General features: G+C 44.7%; 1 protein-coding gene across 3 annotated transcripts in view; it reads left to right on the top strand.

Moving 5' to 3' along the window:
- The window catches only part of USP18 (ubiquitin specific peptidase 18), a 33625-nt gene extending 18558 nt beyond the window's left edge, over nucleotides 1–15067 (top strand). Inside the window, exons 1-12 of one of the 3 annotated variants that reach the window (XR_011362328.1) lie at nucleotides 3824–3912; nucleotides 6695–6844; nucleotides 7170–7266; nucleotides 7920–8065; nucleotides 8201–8280; nucleotides 9324–9470; nucleotides 9742–9834; nucleotides 10046–10213; nucleotides 12464–12595; nucleotides 12684–12733; nucleotides 12836–14281; nucleotides 14320–15067. Coding sequence is in view for 2 of the 3 variants with exons in the window: in XM_069964445.1 (XP_069820546.1) it covers nucleotides 3879–3912; nucleotides 6695–6844; nucleotides 7170–7266; nucleotides 7920–8065; nucleotides 8201–8280; nucleotides 9324–9470; nucleotides 9742–9834; nucleotides 10046–10213; nucleotides 12464–12595; nucleotides 12684–12733; nucleotides 12836–12920 (1182 nt within the window). In the remaining variant the exon portion in view is untranslated. Of the gene's footprint in view, nucleotides 1–3823; nucleotides 3913–6694; nucleotides 6845–7169; nucleotides 7267–7919; nucleotides 8066–8200; nucleotides 8281–9323; nucleotides 9471–9741; nucleotides 9835–10045; nucleotides 10214–12463; nucleotides 12596–12683; nucleotides 12734–12835 lie in introns of those variants that run through there. The other 2 variants (XM_069964445.1, XM_069964458.1) reach the window with 2 other exon arrangements.
- The last annotated feature ends 211 nt before the right edge of the window (nucleotides 15068–15278 follow it).

The following is a 15278-nucleotide window of genomic DNA, read 5'->3' as shown; positions in this document are numbered from 1 at the left end:
TTATAGTAGTTATATTCCTGTATATAGGAGCAGTATTATAGTAGTTATATTCCTGTATATAGGAGCAGTATTATAGTAGTTATATCCCTGTATATAGGAGCAGTATTATAGTAGTTATATTCCTGTATATAGGAGCAGTATTATAGTAGTTATATTCCTGTATATATGGAGCAGTATTATAGTAGTTATATCCCTGTATATAGGAGCAGTATTATAGTAGTATATTCCTGTATATAGGGGGCAGTATTATAGTAGTTATATTCCTGTATATAGGAGCAGTATTATAGTAGTTATATTCCTGTATATATGGAGCAGTATTATAGTAGTTATATCCCTGTATATAGGAGCAGTATTATAGTAGTATATTCCTGTATATAGTAGTTATATGGAGCAGTATTATAGTAGTTATATTCCTGTATATATGGAGCAGTATTATAGTAGTTATATTCTTGTATATAGGGGGCAGTATTATAGTAGTATATTCCTGTATATAGGGGGCAGTATTATAGTAGTTATATTCCTGTATATAGGAGCAGTATTATAGTAGTTATATTCCTGTATATATGGAGCAGTATTATAGTAGTTATATCCCTGTATATAGGAGCAGTATTATAGTAGTATATTCCTGTATATAGGGGGCAGTATTATAGTAGTTATATTCCTGTATATAGGAGCAGTATTTTATAGTAGTTATATTCCTGTATATATGGAGCAGTATTATAGTAGTTATATCCCTGTATATAGGAGCAGAATTATAGTAGTTATATTCCTGTATATAGGGGGCAGTATTATAGTAGTTATATCCCTGTATATAGGAGCAGTATTATAGTAGTTATATTCCTGTATATAGGAGCTGTATTATAGCAGTATATTCCTGTATATAGGAGCAGTATTATAGTAATTATATTCCTGTATATAGGAGCAGTATTATAGTAGTTATATTCTTGTATATAGGGGAAGTATTATAGTAGTTATATCCCCGTATATAGGGGGCAGTATTATAGTAGTTATATCCCTGTATATAGGAGCAGTATTATAGTAGTTATATTCTTGTATATAGGGGGCAGTAATATAGTAGTTATATTCCTGTATATAGTAGTTATATTCTTGTATATAGGGGAAGTATTATAGTAGTTATATCCCCGTATATAGGGGGCAGTATTATAGTAGTTATATCCCTGTATATAGGAGCAGTATTATAGTAGTTATATTCTTGTATATAGGGGGCAGTAATATAGTAGTTATATTCCTGTATATAGGGAGCAGTATTATAGTAGTTATATTCCTGTATATAGGAGCAGTATTATAGTAGTTATATTCCTGTATATAGGGGGCAGTATTATAGTAGTTATATTCCTGTATATAGGAGCAGTATTATAGTAGTTATATTCTTGTAAATAGGAGCAGTATTATAGTAGTTATATTCCTGTATATAGGGGGCAGTATTATAGTAGTTATATTCCTGTATATAGGAGCAGTATTATAGTAGTTATATTCTTGTAAATAGGAGCAGTATTATAGCTGTTATGGAACAGGTAGAGAAATAGAGGCGGTCACTCACCACTTAGTATGCCGAAAAAGAGTCCTTTATTCATCCAGGAATGAACGTAGCAGGGAAGGGGGAAGGTGGAGGAGCGGGTGCAATCAGACAAACGTTTTCGCGGTCTCCCGCTTCGTCAGGTCTGGCGTGTTACACACGGATGAGGGTGTGTTTTATAGGTCATGTGACATATGTGAACAAAGTGCAGACAATATTCATTACAAAAAACACATATGAAAAACACATTAAAACCAAGCCGTAGTAACATATTAAAATAGAAGGGCGTTCAGGTCATTTCTCTTGTTGAGACCGGACACTCCTGTGGCATCCAGACGGATGATCCATTTGGTCTCACATTTCAACAGTGATTTTAGCCAATCACTGCCGCCGCTAGGGGGATTGACTCTTTCCAAGCCTATAACTCTTAGGCATTTGGCATCATTGGCATGATCATTACGTACATGGTTGATCAGGCGAGGAACCCCCTTCCTTGATCGCAGTGAATAGAGGTGTTCCTTGAATCGGACCCACATAGCTCTTTTTGTTTTGCCTACGTAGTATCTGTGGCAGGGGCAGATGATTGCATACACGACATGCGTGGTTTTACATGTTATAAATTGTTTTATAAAACATTCTACCCCTCCTAAGATAATGTATGACTGTGCCAACACTTGGGGGCAGTATTGACACTGTCCACATCGTTTATTGCCTGAGGGCAGGGATTTGTTAAGCCAAGACTTAGTGCGATTAATTTTGCCGGCCGATAATGTGTCCCCTATGGTTTTACTTTTCTTAAAAGTGAACATGGGCTTATTAAGGGCAGCGCTTTTTATATCGTCATCTTGTTCTAAAATGTGCCAGTGTTTTCTGACGATGTTTTTTAGAGTTTCATTCATAGGGGAATTCTGGAAGGAAAATGTAAATCTTTTAGAGCTGTCATTCTGGTAATTAACCACTTTATGTTTAGATTTACGCAGAGAAGAAATACTCATACTGCATGTTTTGATGTATGCATCATTAATGACGTCAGAGGGATACCCTCTCGTCATTAAACGTCTGCGTAATTCATTTGCTTGAATGTGAAAGGACTCGTCATGACTGTTGATGCGTCTGATTCTGACCATTTGGCTAAAGGGTATAGATTTTTTCACGGATGAGGGGTGGGAACTAGAGTAGTGCAGCAAGGCGTTAGATGCTGTTTCCTTGCGGAACACCGATGTGTGAATGGAATTGCTAATAATTTCAATTTTAACATCTAAAAAATCAAGCTTATCACCGCCGAAATTAGATGTAAAAAGCATGTTAACTGAATTATGAGTATTCAGATATGTGACGAAGTCGTGGAATGTCTCAGATGAGTCATTCCAAATAATGAACACATCGTCCACATATCTGAAGAAAGAAACAATATATTCTCTGCGTAAATCTAAACATAAAGTGGTTAATTACCAGAATGACAGCTCTAAAAGATTTACATTTTCCTTCCAGAATTCCCCTATGAATGAAACTCTAAAAAACATCGTCAGAAAACACTGGCACATTTTAGAACAAGATGACGATATAAAAAGCGCTGCCCTTAATAAGCCCATGTTCACTTTTAAGAAAAGTAAAACCATAGGGGACACATTATCGGCCGGCAAAATTAATCGCACTAAGTCTTGGCTTAACAAATCCTTGCCCTCAGGCAATAAACGATGTGGACAGTGTCAATACTGCCCCCAAGTGTTGGCACAGTCATACATTATCTTAGGAGGGGTAGAATGTTTTATAAAACAATTTATAACATGTAAAACCACGCATGTCGTGTATGCAATCATCTGCCCCTGCCACAGATACTACGTAGGCAAAACAAAAAGAGCTATGTGGGTCAGATTCAAGGAACACCTCTATTCACTGCGATCAAGGAAGGGGGTTCCTCGCCTGATCAACCATGTACGTAATGATCATGCCAATGATGCCAAATGCCTAAGAGTTATAGGCTTGGAAAGAGTCAATCCCCCTAGCGGCGGCAGTGATTGGCTAAAATCACTGTTGAAATGTGAGACCAAATGGATCATCCGTCTGGATGCCACAGGAGTGTCCGGTCTCAACGAGAGAAATGACCTTAACGCCCTTCTATTTTAGTATGTTACTACGGCTTGGTTTTAATGTGTTTTTCATATGTGTTTTTTGTAATGAATATTGTCTGCACTTTGTTCACATGTGTCACATGACCTATAAAACACACCCTCATCCGTGTGTAACACGCCAGACCTGACGAAGCGGGAGACCGCGAAAACGTTTGTCTGATTGCACCCGCTCCTCCACCTTCCCCCTTCCCTGCTACGTTCATTCCTGGATGAATAAAGGACTCTTTTTCGGCATACTAAGTGGTGAGTGACCGCCTCTATTTCTCTACCTGTTCCATGTTGGACTGTTTTCCTTTGGCGCCGAGCACCTCCACTAGCCGTAACCATATCCAGGTTGGAGCTAGCCGTCCATAGCACTGCTCACGGTGTGGGATTCCCTGTAGTGCCATCCATCCAGCTCTCACCTTGTATTATAGCTGTTATATTCCTGTATATAGGAGCAGTATTATAGTAGTATATTCCTGTATATAAGAGCAGTATTATAGTAGTTATATTCCTGTATATAGGAGCAGTATTATAGTAGTTATATTCCTGTATATAGGAGCAGTATTATAGCTGTTATATTCCTGTATATAGGGAGCAGTATTATAGTAGTATATTCCTGTATATAGGAGCAGTATTATAGTAGTTATATCCCTGTATATAGGAGCAGTATTATAGTAGTTATATTCCTGTATATAGGGGCAGTATTATAGTAGTTATATCCCTGTATATAGGGGGCAGTATTATAGTAGTTATGCGGTTCAGGGAAGAAACAGAGTGCTGCACCTTACACCTATGGCTGATACTAGTGCCCCTAGGCTAAATAAAAAACACATCAGAATTTTGTGTATGAATTGATCAAGCCACACTGCCCCATGTACCTCGTGCCGGTATCTGATACACATGGGTCCCTACACTAAGTCCACACCGTGCCAGTCAGTGGCCACCAACCCCGCAGGCGTGCACAGCCAGGGAACGGGGGCCATGGGACGGCCCTGCGACCCCCATGCCACAGGACCAGACCCAAAAACACCACACCAGAACCCGGCCAGCACCGCCGGCGGAGAAGGTCGCCCCCAAACAGCACAAGTCTGGATGAGGTATTGCACTCACCATAGCTGCTACAGACAGAATGGGAAAAAACAGGAGGGATTAAAACCATGAGCACTCAGGTGTCTCCTGCTAATTGCGGTCATGTGGGTCTCACCAGGAGGAGTGCAAAACACGGAGAAAAGAGAGAAACAAAATGCGGTTCAGGGAAGAAACAGAGTGCTGCACCTCACACCTATGGCCGATACTAGTGCCCCTAGGCTAAATAAAAAACACATCAGAATTTTGTGTAAGTGTAATACCATATCCATACTTGTGTCGTTTGGGGGCAGCCTTCCCCGCCGGTGGTGCTGGCTGGGTTTTGGTGGGGCTTTTTTGGGTCTGGTCCTGTGACATTGGGGTTGCAGGGCCGTTCCATGGCCTCCCTTCCCTGCACGTGCACGCTTTGCGGGGTTGGCGGTCGCTGACCGACATGGTGTGGAGTTAGCGTAGGGACCCGTGTGGACCAGAGGACCTGCGCGGTGGTACACGTTGCAATATGGCTTGATCAATTCATATACAGACACTCTGGTGTTGATTTTTAATATAGGCCTAGCGGCATTAGTATCAGCCATAGATGGGATGTGCAGCCGTTCCATTCTCTCCAGTTCGTATTATAGTAGTTATATTCCTGTATATAGGAGCAGTATTATAGTAGTTATATTCCTGTATATAGGAGCAGTATTATAGTAGTTATATCCCTGTATATAGGAGCAGTATTATAGTAGTTATATACCTGTATATAGGAGCAGTATTATAGTAGTTATATTCCTGTATATAGGGAGCAGTATTATAGTAGTTATATACCTGTATATAGGAGCAGTATTATAGTAGTTATATTCCTGTATATAGGAGCAGTATTATAGTAGTTATATCCCTGTATATAGGGGGCAGTAATATAGTAGTTATATTTCTGTATATAGGAGCAGTATTATAGTAGTTATATTCCTGTATATAGGGGGCAGTATTATAGTAGTATATTCCTGTATATAGGAGCAGTATTATAGTAGTATATTCCTGTATATAGGAGCAGTATTATAGTAGTTATATCCCTGTATATAGGAGCAGTATTATAGTAGTTATATCCCTGTATATAGGGAAAAATATTATAGTAGTTATATTCCTGTATATAGGGGCAGTATTATAGTAGTTATATTCCTGTATATAGGAGCAGTATTATAGTAGTATATTCCTGTATATAGGGGCAGTATTATAGTAGTTATATTCCTGTATATAGGAGCAGTATTATAGTAGTTATTGCAAGGAGGAGAAACAGCTGACCCGCACCACTGCACAATAGTCCAATGCTAATGGATCCACGGATTATAATTGGCAGGATACACTGCGATGCAAAACGGCTAAGCGCCGGGGGTGCAAGATGATGAGGGAGTAGTACGCTGTGTGTAAGGTAGACGAAGACAGCACTCACCCGGTCTGTATCAGCTCAGTTTATTCCATGCACCGCTGGTGGCAGGGAGGGAGAGGTGAGGACGCGCACTGGGACGGCCGTTTCGGGGACACGCCCCCTTATCTGGTCGACAAAGGGGGCGTGTCCCCGAAACGGCCGTCCCAGTGCGCGTCCTCACCTCTCCCTCCCTGCCACCAGCGGTGCATGGAATAAACTGAGCTGATACAGACCGGGTGAGTGCTGTCTTCGTCTACCTTACACACATTATAGTAGTTATATTCCTGTATATAGGGGGCAGTATTATAGTAGCTATATTCCTGTATATAGGAGCAGTATTATAGTAGTATATTCTTGTATATAGGAGCAGTATTATAGTAGTTATATTCCTGTATATAGGAGCAGTATTATAGTAGTTATATTCCTGTATATAGGAGCAGTATTATAGTAGTTATATTCCTGTATATAGGAGCAGTATTATAGTAGTTATATTCCTGTATATAGGAGCAGTATTATAGTAGTTATATATATTGTACCTATGTGTTGTAGGTTGCCTTTACAATGACTTTTGGAGCAGGATGTACAATGACGGCTATGTAGAGCTACAGCTGCTAGAAAGTGAAGGCTCTCGGCAAATTGTCTGCACAGCTCAGCCCCCTGTAAAGTGTTTGTCTTATTCCTCAGGAAAGTTTCGGAATGGTAAGTTATTTGAATAAAGTTATACGTTTATGTGATTTCTAGGTATCTTTGGTGTTCAGCAGTCTAAGGAGTTCCCCTTTAAGTACATGTTATATGTATGTATTTGCTTGCTCCAGTCTTCTTCCCCTTCACAGTTTGGCTCTCATTCTCAGCTGTTGTATAACTACAACCCCCATCATTTCTGCACAGTCTAAGCTTTAGCTCTCCAGGTATGATGGGAGTTGTAGTTTTACCAGAGCTGGAGGGTTGACAGATCCCCATCCAGGCTTTACAGATATTAGTTATTCCTTCCCTGTTATATATGGTGATTTTTCCTGTTGCTCAGGAGCCGTCGGACTCTGTAATATCGGGGTTACCAGCTGCCTTAATCCGCTGCTCCAGGCGCTCTACATGCACAAAGACTTCACCGATATCCTGTGCCGGTGAGGAAAGCTTTCCTTTTTATTTTTTAGAATATTCTGCAGCTTTAGAGCTGAAATCTTCCAGCACTTCCTGCATGTTCAGTGTCTGCATGTGGCAGTAGTAATAGGAGTCACAGTAGAGACACATGGGATTATAGCCGGGCAACTTCTTGGCATATAATATGGAGGAATCTCTCCGCTGCTCGGTCACACAGCGCCCCCTGTGCAAGAATGAATGGGTCATCACTTGGGGTACAGGATGGTGACACTTGGGGTACAGGATGGTGACACTTGGGGTACAGGATGGTGACACTTGGGGTACAAGACGGTGACACTTGGGAGTACAGGATGGTGACACTTGGGGTGCAGGATAATGATACTTGTGGTACAGGATAGTGACACGCTGACACTTAGGGTAGAGGATAGTGACACTTGGGGTGCAGGATAGTGACACTTAGGGTAGAGGATAGTGACACTTGGGGTGCAGGATAGTGACACTTAGGGTAGAGGATAGTGACACTTGGGGTGCAGGATAGTGACACTTAGGGTAGAGGATAGTGACACTTGGGGTGCAGGATAGTGACACTTAGGGTAGAGGATAGTGACACTTGGGGTGCAGGATAGTGACACACTGACACTTGGGGTACAGGATAATGGCAGCGTGTTTCCTGCAGAGTCGGGGGACCAGATGACAACCTCCCGGCAGAGAAGCGGCTGCCATATGAGCTTCTGGCCCTGTTTGAGGAAATGCAGAACAGTAAAGAAGATGCTGTACCGCCATACCGTGTCCTGCGCTGCCTCCACAGGCTGAGAGGGAACTGTGAGTGTGTGGGAGTATGATGCAGAGTCTACAGTATAATAGTGGGGTTCGTAGTACAGTTGAGGGGTGCACAGCGCAATAATGGGGTGCACATAGAAGAATATACAGAAATGGTGTTTTTTTGTCATTTCACAGTTTTTACCCAGACTGATATGGCCGACGTCTTCTCCTCCTTCTGGAATCATCTTCTCCAGAACATGCCGGAGCCTCACCTGGTAAATACCGGACTCCTCCTCTACACCCCTTACCGTACACCGGACCCCTCCTCTACACCCCTTACCGTACACCACCCCTCCTCTACACCCCTTTCCTTACACCGGACCCCTCCTCTACAGCCCTTACCGTACACCACCCCTTCTCTACACCGGGCACCCCTTACCGTACACCGGACTCCTCCTCTACACCCCTTACCGTACACCGGACTCCTCCTCTACACCCCTTACCGTACACCGGACTCCTCCTCTACACCCCTTACCGTACACCGGACCCCTCCTTTATACCCCTTTCCGTACACCGGACCCCTCCTCTACACCCCTTTCCGTACACCGGACCCCTCCTCTACACCCCTTTCCGTACACCGGACCCCTCCTCTACACCCCTTTCCGTACACCGGACCCCTCCTCTACACCCCTTTCCGTACACCGGACCCCTCCTCTACACCCCTTTCCGTACACCGGACCCCTCCTCTACACCCCTTACTGGACACCGGACCCCTCCTTTACACCCCTTACCGTACACCAGACCCCTCCTCTACACCCCTTACCGTACACCGCACCCCTTACCGTACACCGGACCCATCCTCTACACCCCTTACTGTACACTGGACCCCTCCTCTACACCCCTTACCGTACACCACACCCCTTACCGTACACCGCACCCCTCCTCTACACCCCTTACAGTACCCGACCCCTCCTCTGCACCCTTTACCGTACACCGGACCCCTCCTCTAAACCCCTTACTGTACACCGGACCCCTCCTCTAAACCCCTTACTGTACACCGGACCCCTCCTCTAAACCCCTTACTGTACACCGGACCCCTCCTCTAAACCCCTTACTGTACACCGGACCCCTCCTCTAAACCCCTTACTGTACACCGAACCCCTCCTCTACACCCCTTACCGTACACCGGACCCCTCCTCTAAACCCCTTACCGTACACCGAACCCCTCCTCTAAACCCCTTACCGTACACCGAACCCCTCCTTTACACCCCTTACCGTACACCATACTGTATATCATATCAATGTCTATTATTTCCAGGAGGAGGAGCTGAGGTCGCTGTACTCTATCGCCCTGGAGGAACGAGTCACATGTGAGAGATGTCACCACCAGCACTCCGCCCACCGCGACCTCTTGTCTCTGCCGATCACCGTCCCCCACTCCAAATATCAAAGGAAGATGACGCTGGTGAGCCAAAGACCATAGAGTCATAGACACACTGGCGGGACATGTCGACCACCATAAGATCCTTTATGAGTTCCCATAGCAACCAATCCCATCGCTGCTTTCACTTTCTAATTTTCCTCTGTATAATCTGTCCAGTTGCTATGGCGACTGCTCCAATCACAATGAATTGGTCGGAGGGGTCCATAGAGTTGGGTCTGGAGTGGGAGGGGTATCTGGTGCGCTTCTCTCCATCATGGGACCCGCTGACCCTTCTTGTCCCTCTGTATATTAGGAAAGAAGGCTCTGGAAATATTTCCGCTGTCAGGAGATTTATGACGACGAGAATTTCTGCCCGAAGTGCGGAAAGAACAGCCGGGCGAGTAAGGTAACCGGAGCCGCGCAATATTCTAAGCTCCGCCTACAAGGAGCATTGTATCCCCCAGGCAGGGCATGCTGGGAGTTGTAGTTTTGCAGCAGGTTGGGGCCCAGCGGGGTTAGGCCTGATGTAGTATATGAGGCCGTCCATTCACTGATGTATGGGGAGGGATGGTTAGACAGTATGAGAGGCCGCCGCTGACAGTCTCATTGTCCCGCAGGTCACTCACCTCCGCTCTCTGCCACGCACGCTCACCATTAACCTCAACCGTCTGTGCAAGACAAGTTCCCAACCACGCAAGATTAACAGAACCTTATCCTTCCCCCGGGTTCTAGATCTGATCGAGATCCTCAGCCCAGAACAGCTTCCAGGAGACAAGCAGCAGACGGTGAGCGAGACCTGAGAGGGACCGGATATTATCAGTGTATCTAAGCCTACCCTGTGTGATACTCTCTGCTGAGCTGTGTATCTAAACCCATTATATGTCATACTGTCTGCTGAGATTATGTATCTAATCTTATCATATGTGATACTATTGGTGAACTATGTATCTAATCCTGTCATTCGTAGTACTGTCTGCAGAGCCGCTGTATCTAATCCTATCATGTGTGACACTGGTTGTTGAGCCATACCTCCCAACTTTTGCAAAGAGGGACATGTGCGCAGCGGTCCCCATAGCCACGCCCCCATAGCGACCCTCCATAGCCACGCCCCCATAGCAACCCTCCATAGACACGCCCCCATAGCAACCCTCCATAGCCACTCCCCTACAGTCACCACATGCTACTGACTGAATAGTGCCCTATACAGTATCCAATCCCGCCAAAAATGCCCTATAGTATCCAATCCCCGATTATAGTGCCCCACATAGAATCCAATGCCCCACATAGTGTCCAATCCCCCACATAGTGCCCCACATAGTATCCAATGCCCCCATATAGAGCCCCTCATAGTAGCCAATGCCCCCATATAGTGCCCACATAGTAGCCAATCCCCCATATAGTGCCCCACATAGTAGCCAATGCCCCCATATAGTGCCCCACATATTATCCAATACCCCATATAGTGCCCCACATAGTAGCCAATGCCCCCATATAGTGCCCCACATAGTAGACAATCCCCCATATATGCCCACATAGTAGCCAATCCCCCCATATAGTGCCCCACATAGTAGCCAATCCCCATATAGTGCCCCACATAGTAGCCAATGCGCCCATATAGTGCCCCACATATTATCCAATCCCCCATATAGTGCCCCACATAGTAGCCAATGCCCCCATATAGTGCCCCACATATTATCCAATCCCCCACATAGTGCCCCACATAGTATCCAATCCCCCATATAGTGCCTTACATAGTAGCCAATGCCCCCATATAGTGCCCCACATAGTAGCCAATCCCCCATATAGTTCCCCACATAGTAGCCAATCTCCCCATATAGTGCCCCACATAGTAGCCAATCCCCATATAGTGCCCCACATAGTAGCCAATCCCCATATAGTGCCCCACATAGTAGCCAATCCCCATATAGTGCCCCACATAGTAGCCAATCCCCATATAGTGCCCCACATAGTAGCCAATCCCTCCATATAGTGCCCCACATAGTAGCCAAACCCCCATAGAGTGCCCACATAGTAGCCAATGCCCCCATATATGCCCCACATAGTAGCCAATGCCCCCATATATGCCGCACATAGTAGCCAATCCCCCATATATGCCCCACTTAGTAGCCAATCCCCCATATAGTGCCCCACATAGTAGCCAATCCCCCATATATGCCCCACATAGTAGCCTATGCCCCACATAGTAGCCAATCCCCCATATAGTGCCCCACGTAGTAGCCAATCCCCCATATATGCCCCACATAGTAGCCAATGCCCCACATAGTATCCAATCCCCCATATAGTGCCCCACAGAGTAGCCAATACCCCCTATTAGTGTGGCCCCAGCGAAAAAAAAACAATAAACCAGTAACTCACCTGTCCTCTGGTCCCAGCAGCTCCTCTCCCAGCAGAGCGCGCACTCCCGTCATCCTCCGGGGCGGGCAGCGGGGTACAGAGTCACTGACTGTACCGGAAGTGATTCATAATAGAGGCTGCAGGTCACTTCCGGCACAGTCAGTGTCTGTATACTCCGTTGCCCGCCCCGGAGGATGACGGGAGTGCGCCCTCTGCTGGGAGAGGAGCTGCTGGGACCGGAGGACAGGTGAGTTACTGGTTTATTGTTTTTTTCGCTGGGGCCACATATAATGCGGGACACTGGGTGCCGTTCCGGGACCGCGGGACAGCACCCCGAAAACGGGATTGTCCCGCGGAATCCGGGACGGTTGGGAGGTATGGTTGAGCCATGTATCTAATCTTATTACATGTGATACTACTTACTGTGACATTGTATCTAATCCTTTCACGTGTTATACTACTTGCTGAGCTGCTGTATCTAATCTTATTATGCGCGATACCTTCTGCTGAACCGCTGTATCCAAACCTATGCTGTGTAATACTGTCTGCTGAGCTTCTGTATCTAATCCTATTATGTGTGATACTTTCTGCTGAGCCGCTGTATCTAATCTTATCATATGTGATACTATTTGCCAAGTGGCTGTATCTAATCACAACCCCTGTGTTTCCCTCCCTCACAGACACACTATACCTATCGCTTGTTCGCGGTGATCGCACACTCCGGGACGGCGGGTTTCGGTCACTTTAGCGCCTACATTAGGAGCGCCAGGGACGGCAGATGGTATTTCTTCAATGACTCGTGTGTGTGTAAGGTGAGGCCTCCTCCATTATCCTCGGTGTGCGGTATATGTGCACCATGTGACGGTATATGGTGCTATACCTGTTCTCTGTACGTTCCAGGTGTCGTGGGATGATGTGCAGTGTACGTACGGGAACACGGCCTTCCACTGGTGAGTATGATGGACAGACCACTATGTGAAGAGGTTCTGCAGCAGCTGTGTGTATTCTATATAAACAATAATACTGGATCTCCCCATTGTTCTTGTGTTTAGGGGGACTACAGCCAGCTTGCTCATCTATGTCCATTCGGATGTGGATCTGGACGATGTGACGTCGGGCCCGGGGTCTCTGCTGTAATGTGAATTATTTACTGTTTGAATGTATGTACGACACAGGGACACGTCCGCAGCTCATTGCGTAGTCACATGGTACACGTCCCCTGTGCTGTAGACATTGGTTTTGCACAATTCTCTGTAACTTTAGTGTCATTGGGATGTTCTCCGCATCCCGCATTCTCTTCCGGTGCAGTAACACTTTATCACCAGCAGATGGCGCAGCCGCTTGCTGGTAACACAGATACTTGAAGACCTTATGTTTTCTATAGGAAATTATCCATAACTTTTATTGTGTGCGGCTCTAAGCGTCAGGACCAGGATTTGGGGGGTCCCAGATGTCAGTACCCCACCTACCTGACAATTATGAAGTCCTATAGAAGTTATGGCTGTCATTATCACTGCTAACTTATCATCCGTGAGACCTAATATAATTGTTATATGATTGTCGTATTATTAATTATTTATTATTATCTTTTCTGATTATTGATGGCTTTTCTCTCCTTATACATAGTATGCATTGTATTCATGAGGGGATCATATTCTGCAGACAGTAGTAAGTGGGATATGTAGAGGAAGCCCAGGACCTATTTTGTAACCTTCATCCAGACAGATGTCGATGATGTCACCACCACATGACATCACCACATGACAGCACTACTGCTCTCGTCTAAAATGTGAAGCCAAAAATACCTGAGCCATAAGTATCAGAGTGTTGGTGCATCACATACAGACTCTCCCAGTATTATACAATGATCACACATATAACCTACACCCCTGTGCACACTGACTACATTTTACTCATCTGTATCCCCATCCATTCATTATTGTATACATTAGATATACACATTGACCACTCTGCTCCTCCTGCTCTATAACACGATGCTGCCAGATCAGACTGCATGGTCTTTGTGACAGCTGACCTTTAGTTTGTGCAAAGTTAGTGCATAGCAATGCACACATCTACTATGCACTACATGCGGTATGCTATAGGTGATCTCCAAACCTTTTACCACAACCTAAATATATAGATTGGATTGTAGAATCAGGCCTTGTGCATAAATATGGTACCAGAACCAAGCTTAGCACATTGATATAGTAACAGATGACAGCTTGTTATACACATATGGTACCAGAACCAAGCTGAGTACATAGCTACAAAAACAACACCATGCATAAAGTGTGTGTAATAGAATCAATCTCAGTACATGGCTATGTTAAAAGAACCAAGCTTACCATATAGCTACAGTATCAGAACCAAGCTTACAATATAGATACAGCACCAGAACCAAGATTACAATATAGATACAGTATCAAAACCAAGCTTACAATATAAATACAGCACCAGAGCCAAGATTACAATATAGATACAGTATCAGCACCAAGGTCGGTCCTTACAGTATAGATACAGTATCAGAACCAAGCTTGGTGCTTCTAGTATAGATACAGTATCAGAACCAAACTTGGTGCTTACAGTATAAAGTATCAGAACCAGACTTGGTGTCTACAGTATAGATACAATATCAGAACCAAGCTCGGTGCTTACATTGTATAAGATACCAGAACCAAGCTCACTGCATAGATATGGCCACAGAGCTGACAATCTGATCATACAGCATCATACCCCTACATTGTAAACCAAGACCAGCACAGAAGACTTATGTAAATAGTTCCCCCTTGTGATGGTGCGGGCACAGGAGCTGACAAATATTAACATTTTGAATCTCTCCCAGCATGACCAGACCCCAAGGGGCATAGTTACATGGCACCACCTTATAACAAGATATCTAAATATTTCCACTAGGTGGCATTGTGGGTCTATCTATATCTGACTCCCACATGATGGGCATAGAAGGGTGCCCCAGTGTACCCCAACATTGCACATTGCTCTGTTCACCTGATATGTGAATTATTGTGGGTTGGACACCAGATGTTGTAAAAGTTCAGCACTTTATGAAAGTCAGGACCCGTGTGACCTCATGTTATGTCAGGGAGGCTCCATGATAGTGTGATAATGACCCCCAATACCAGTCCAGAATGCCCCCACAGATTACAGCTGCTTTGCCTGTAGATAGCAGTGGGTGTGTGGTGTAGTATAGCGGAAGATGTATGAGGAGGTTTACATTGGATTTGTTGTGGTTTTTGTCAGTAATAAAGCAAATAAACCTTTTATCTTCCTCCACTTTTCTTGTGTCACATGAACCGATATAAAGTGTTAGCGACGGAGAAGCACGGACATAACCCCGGGAGCGCCAAATACTAAGTCATAAAGACTGATATGATGACAGATAGGAGACCAGAATCAAACACTATCCCCTCCCCGCAATCCAGTGATCACCTAGTTACCATACTGTCCAGTAGATGGCGATATCATTTCTAATAT

Source organism: Dendropsophus ebraccatus, chromosome 1, assembly GCF_027789765.1.
Source record: "Dendropsophus ebraccatus isolate aDenEbr1 chromosome 1, aDenEbr1.pat, whole genome shotgun sequence".
NCBI classification, from domain to species: domain Eukaryota; kingdom Metazoa; phylum Chordata; class Amphibia; order Anura; family Hylidae; genus Dendropsophus; species Dendropsophus ebraccatus.
The sequence above is the reverse complement of the archived record's forward strand: the minus strand, read 5'-3'. Positions and strand labels throughout refer to the sequence as shown.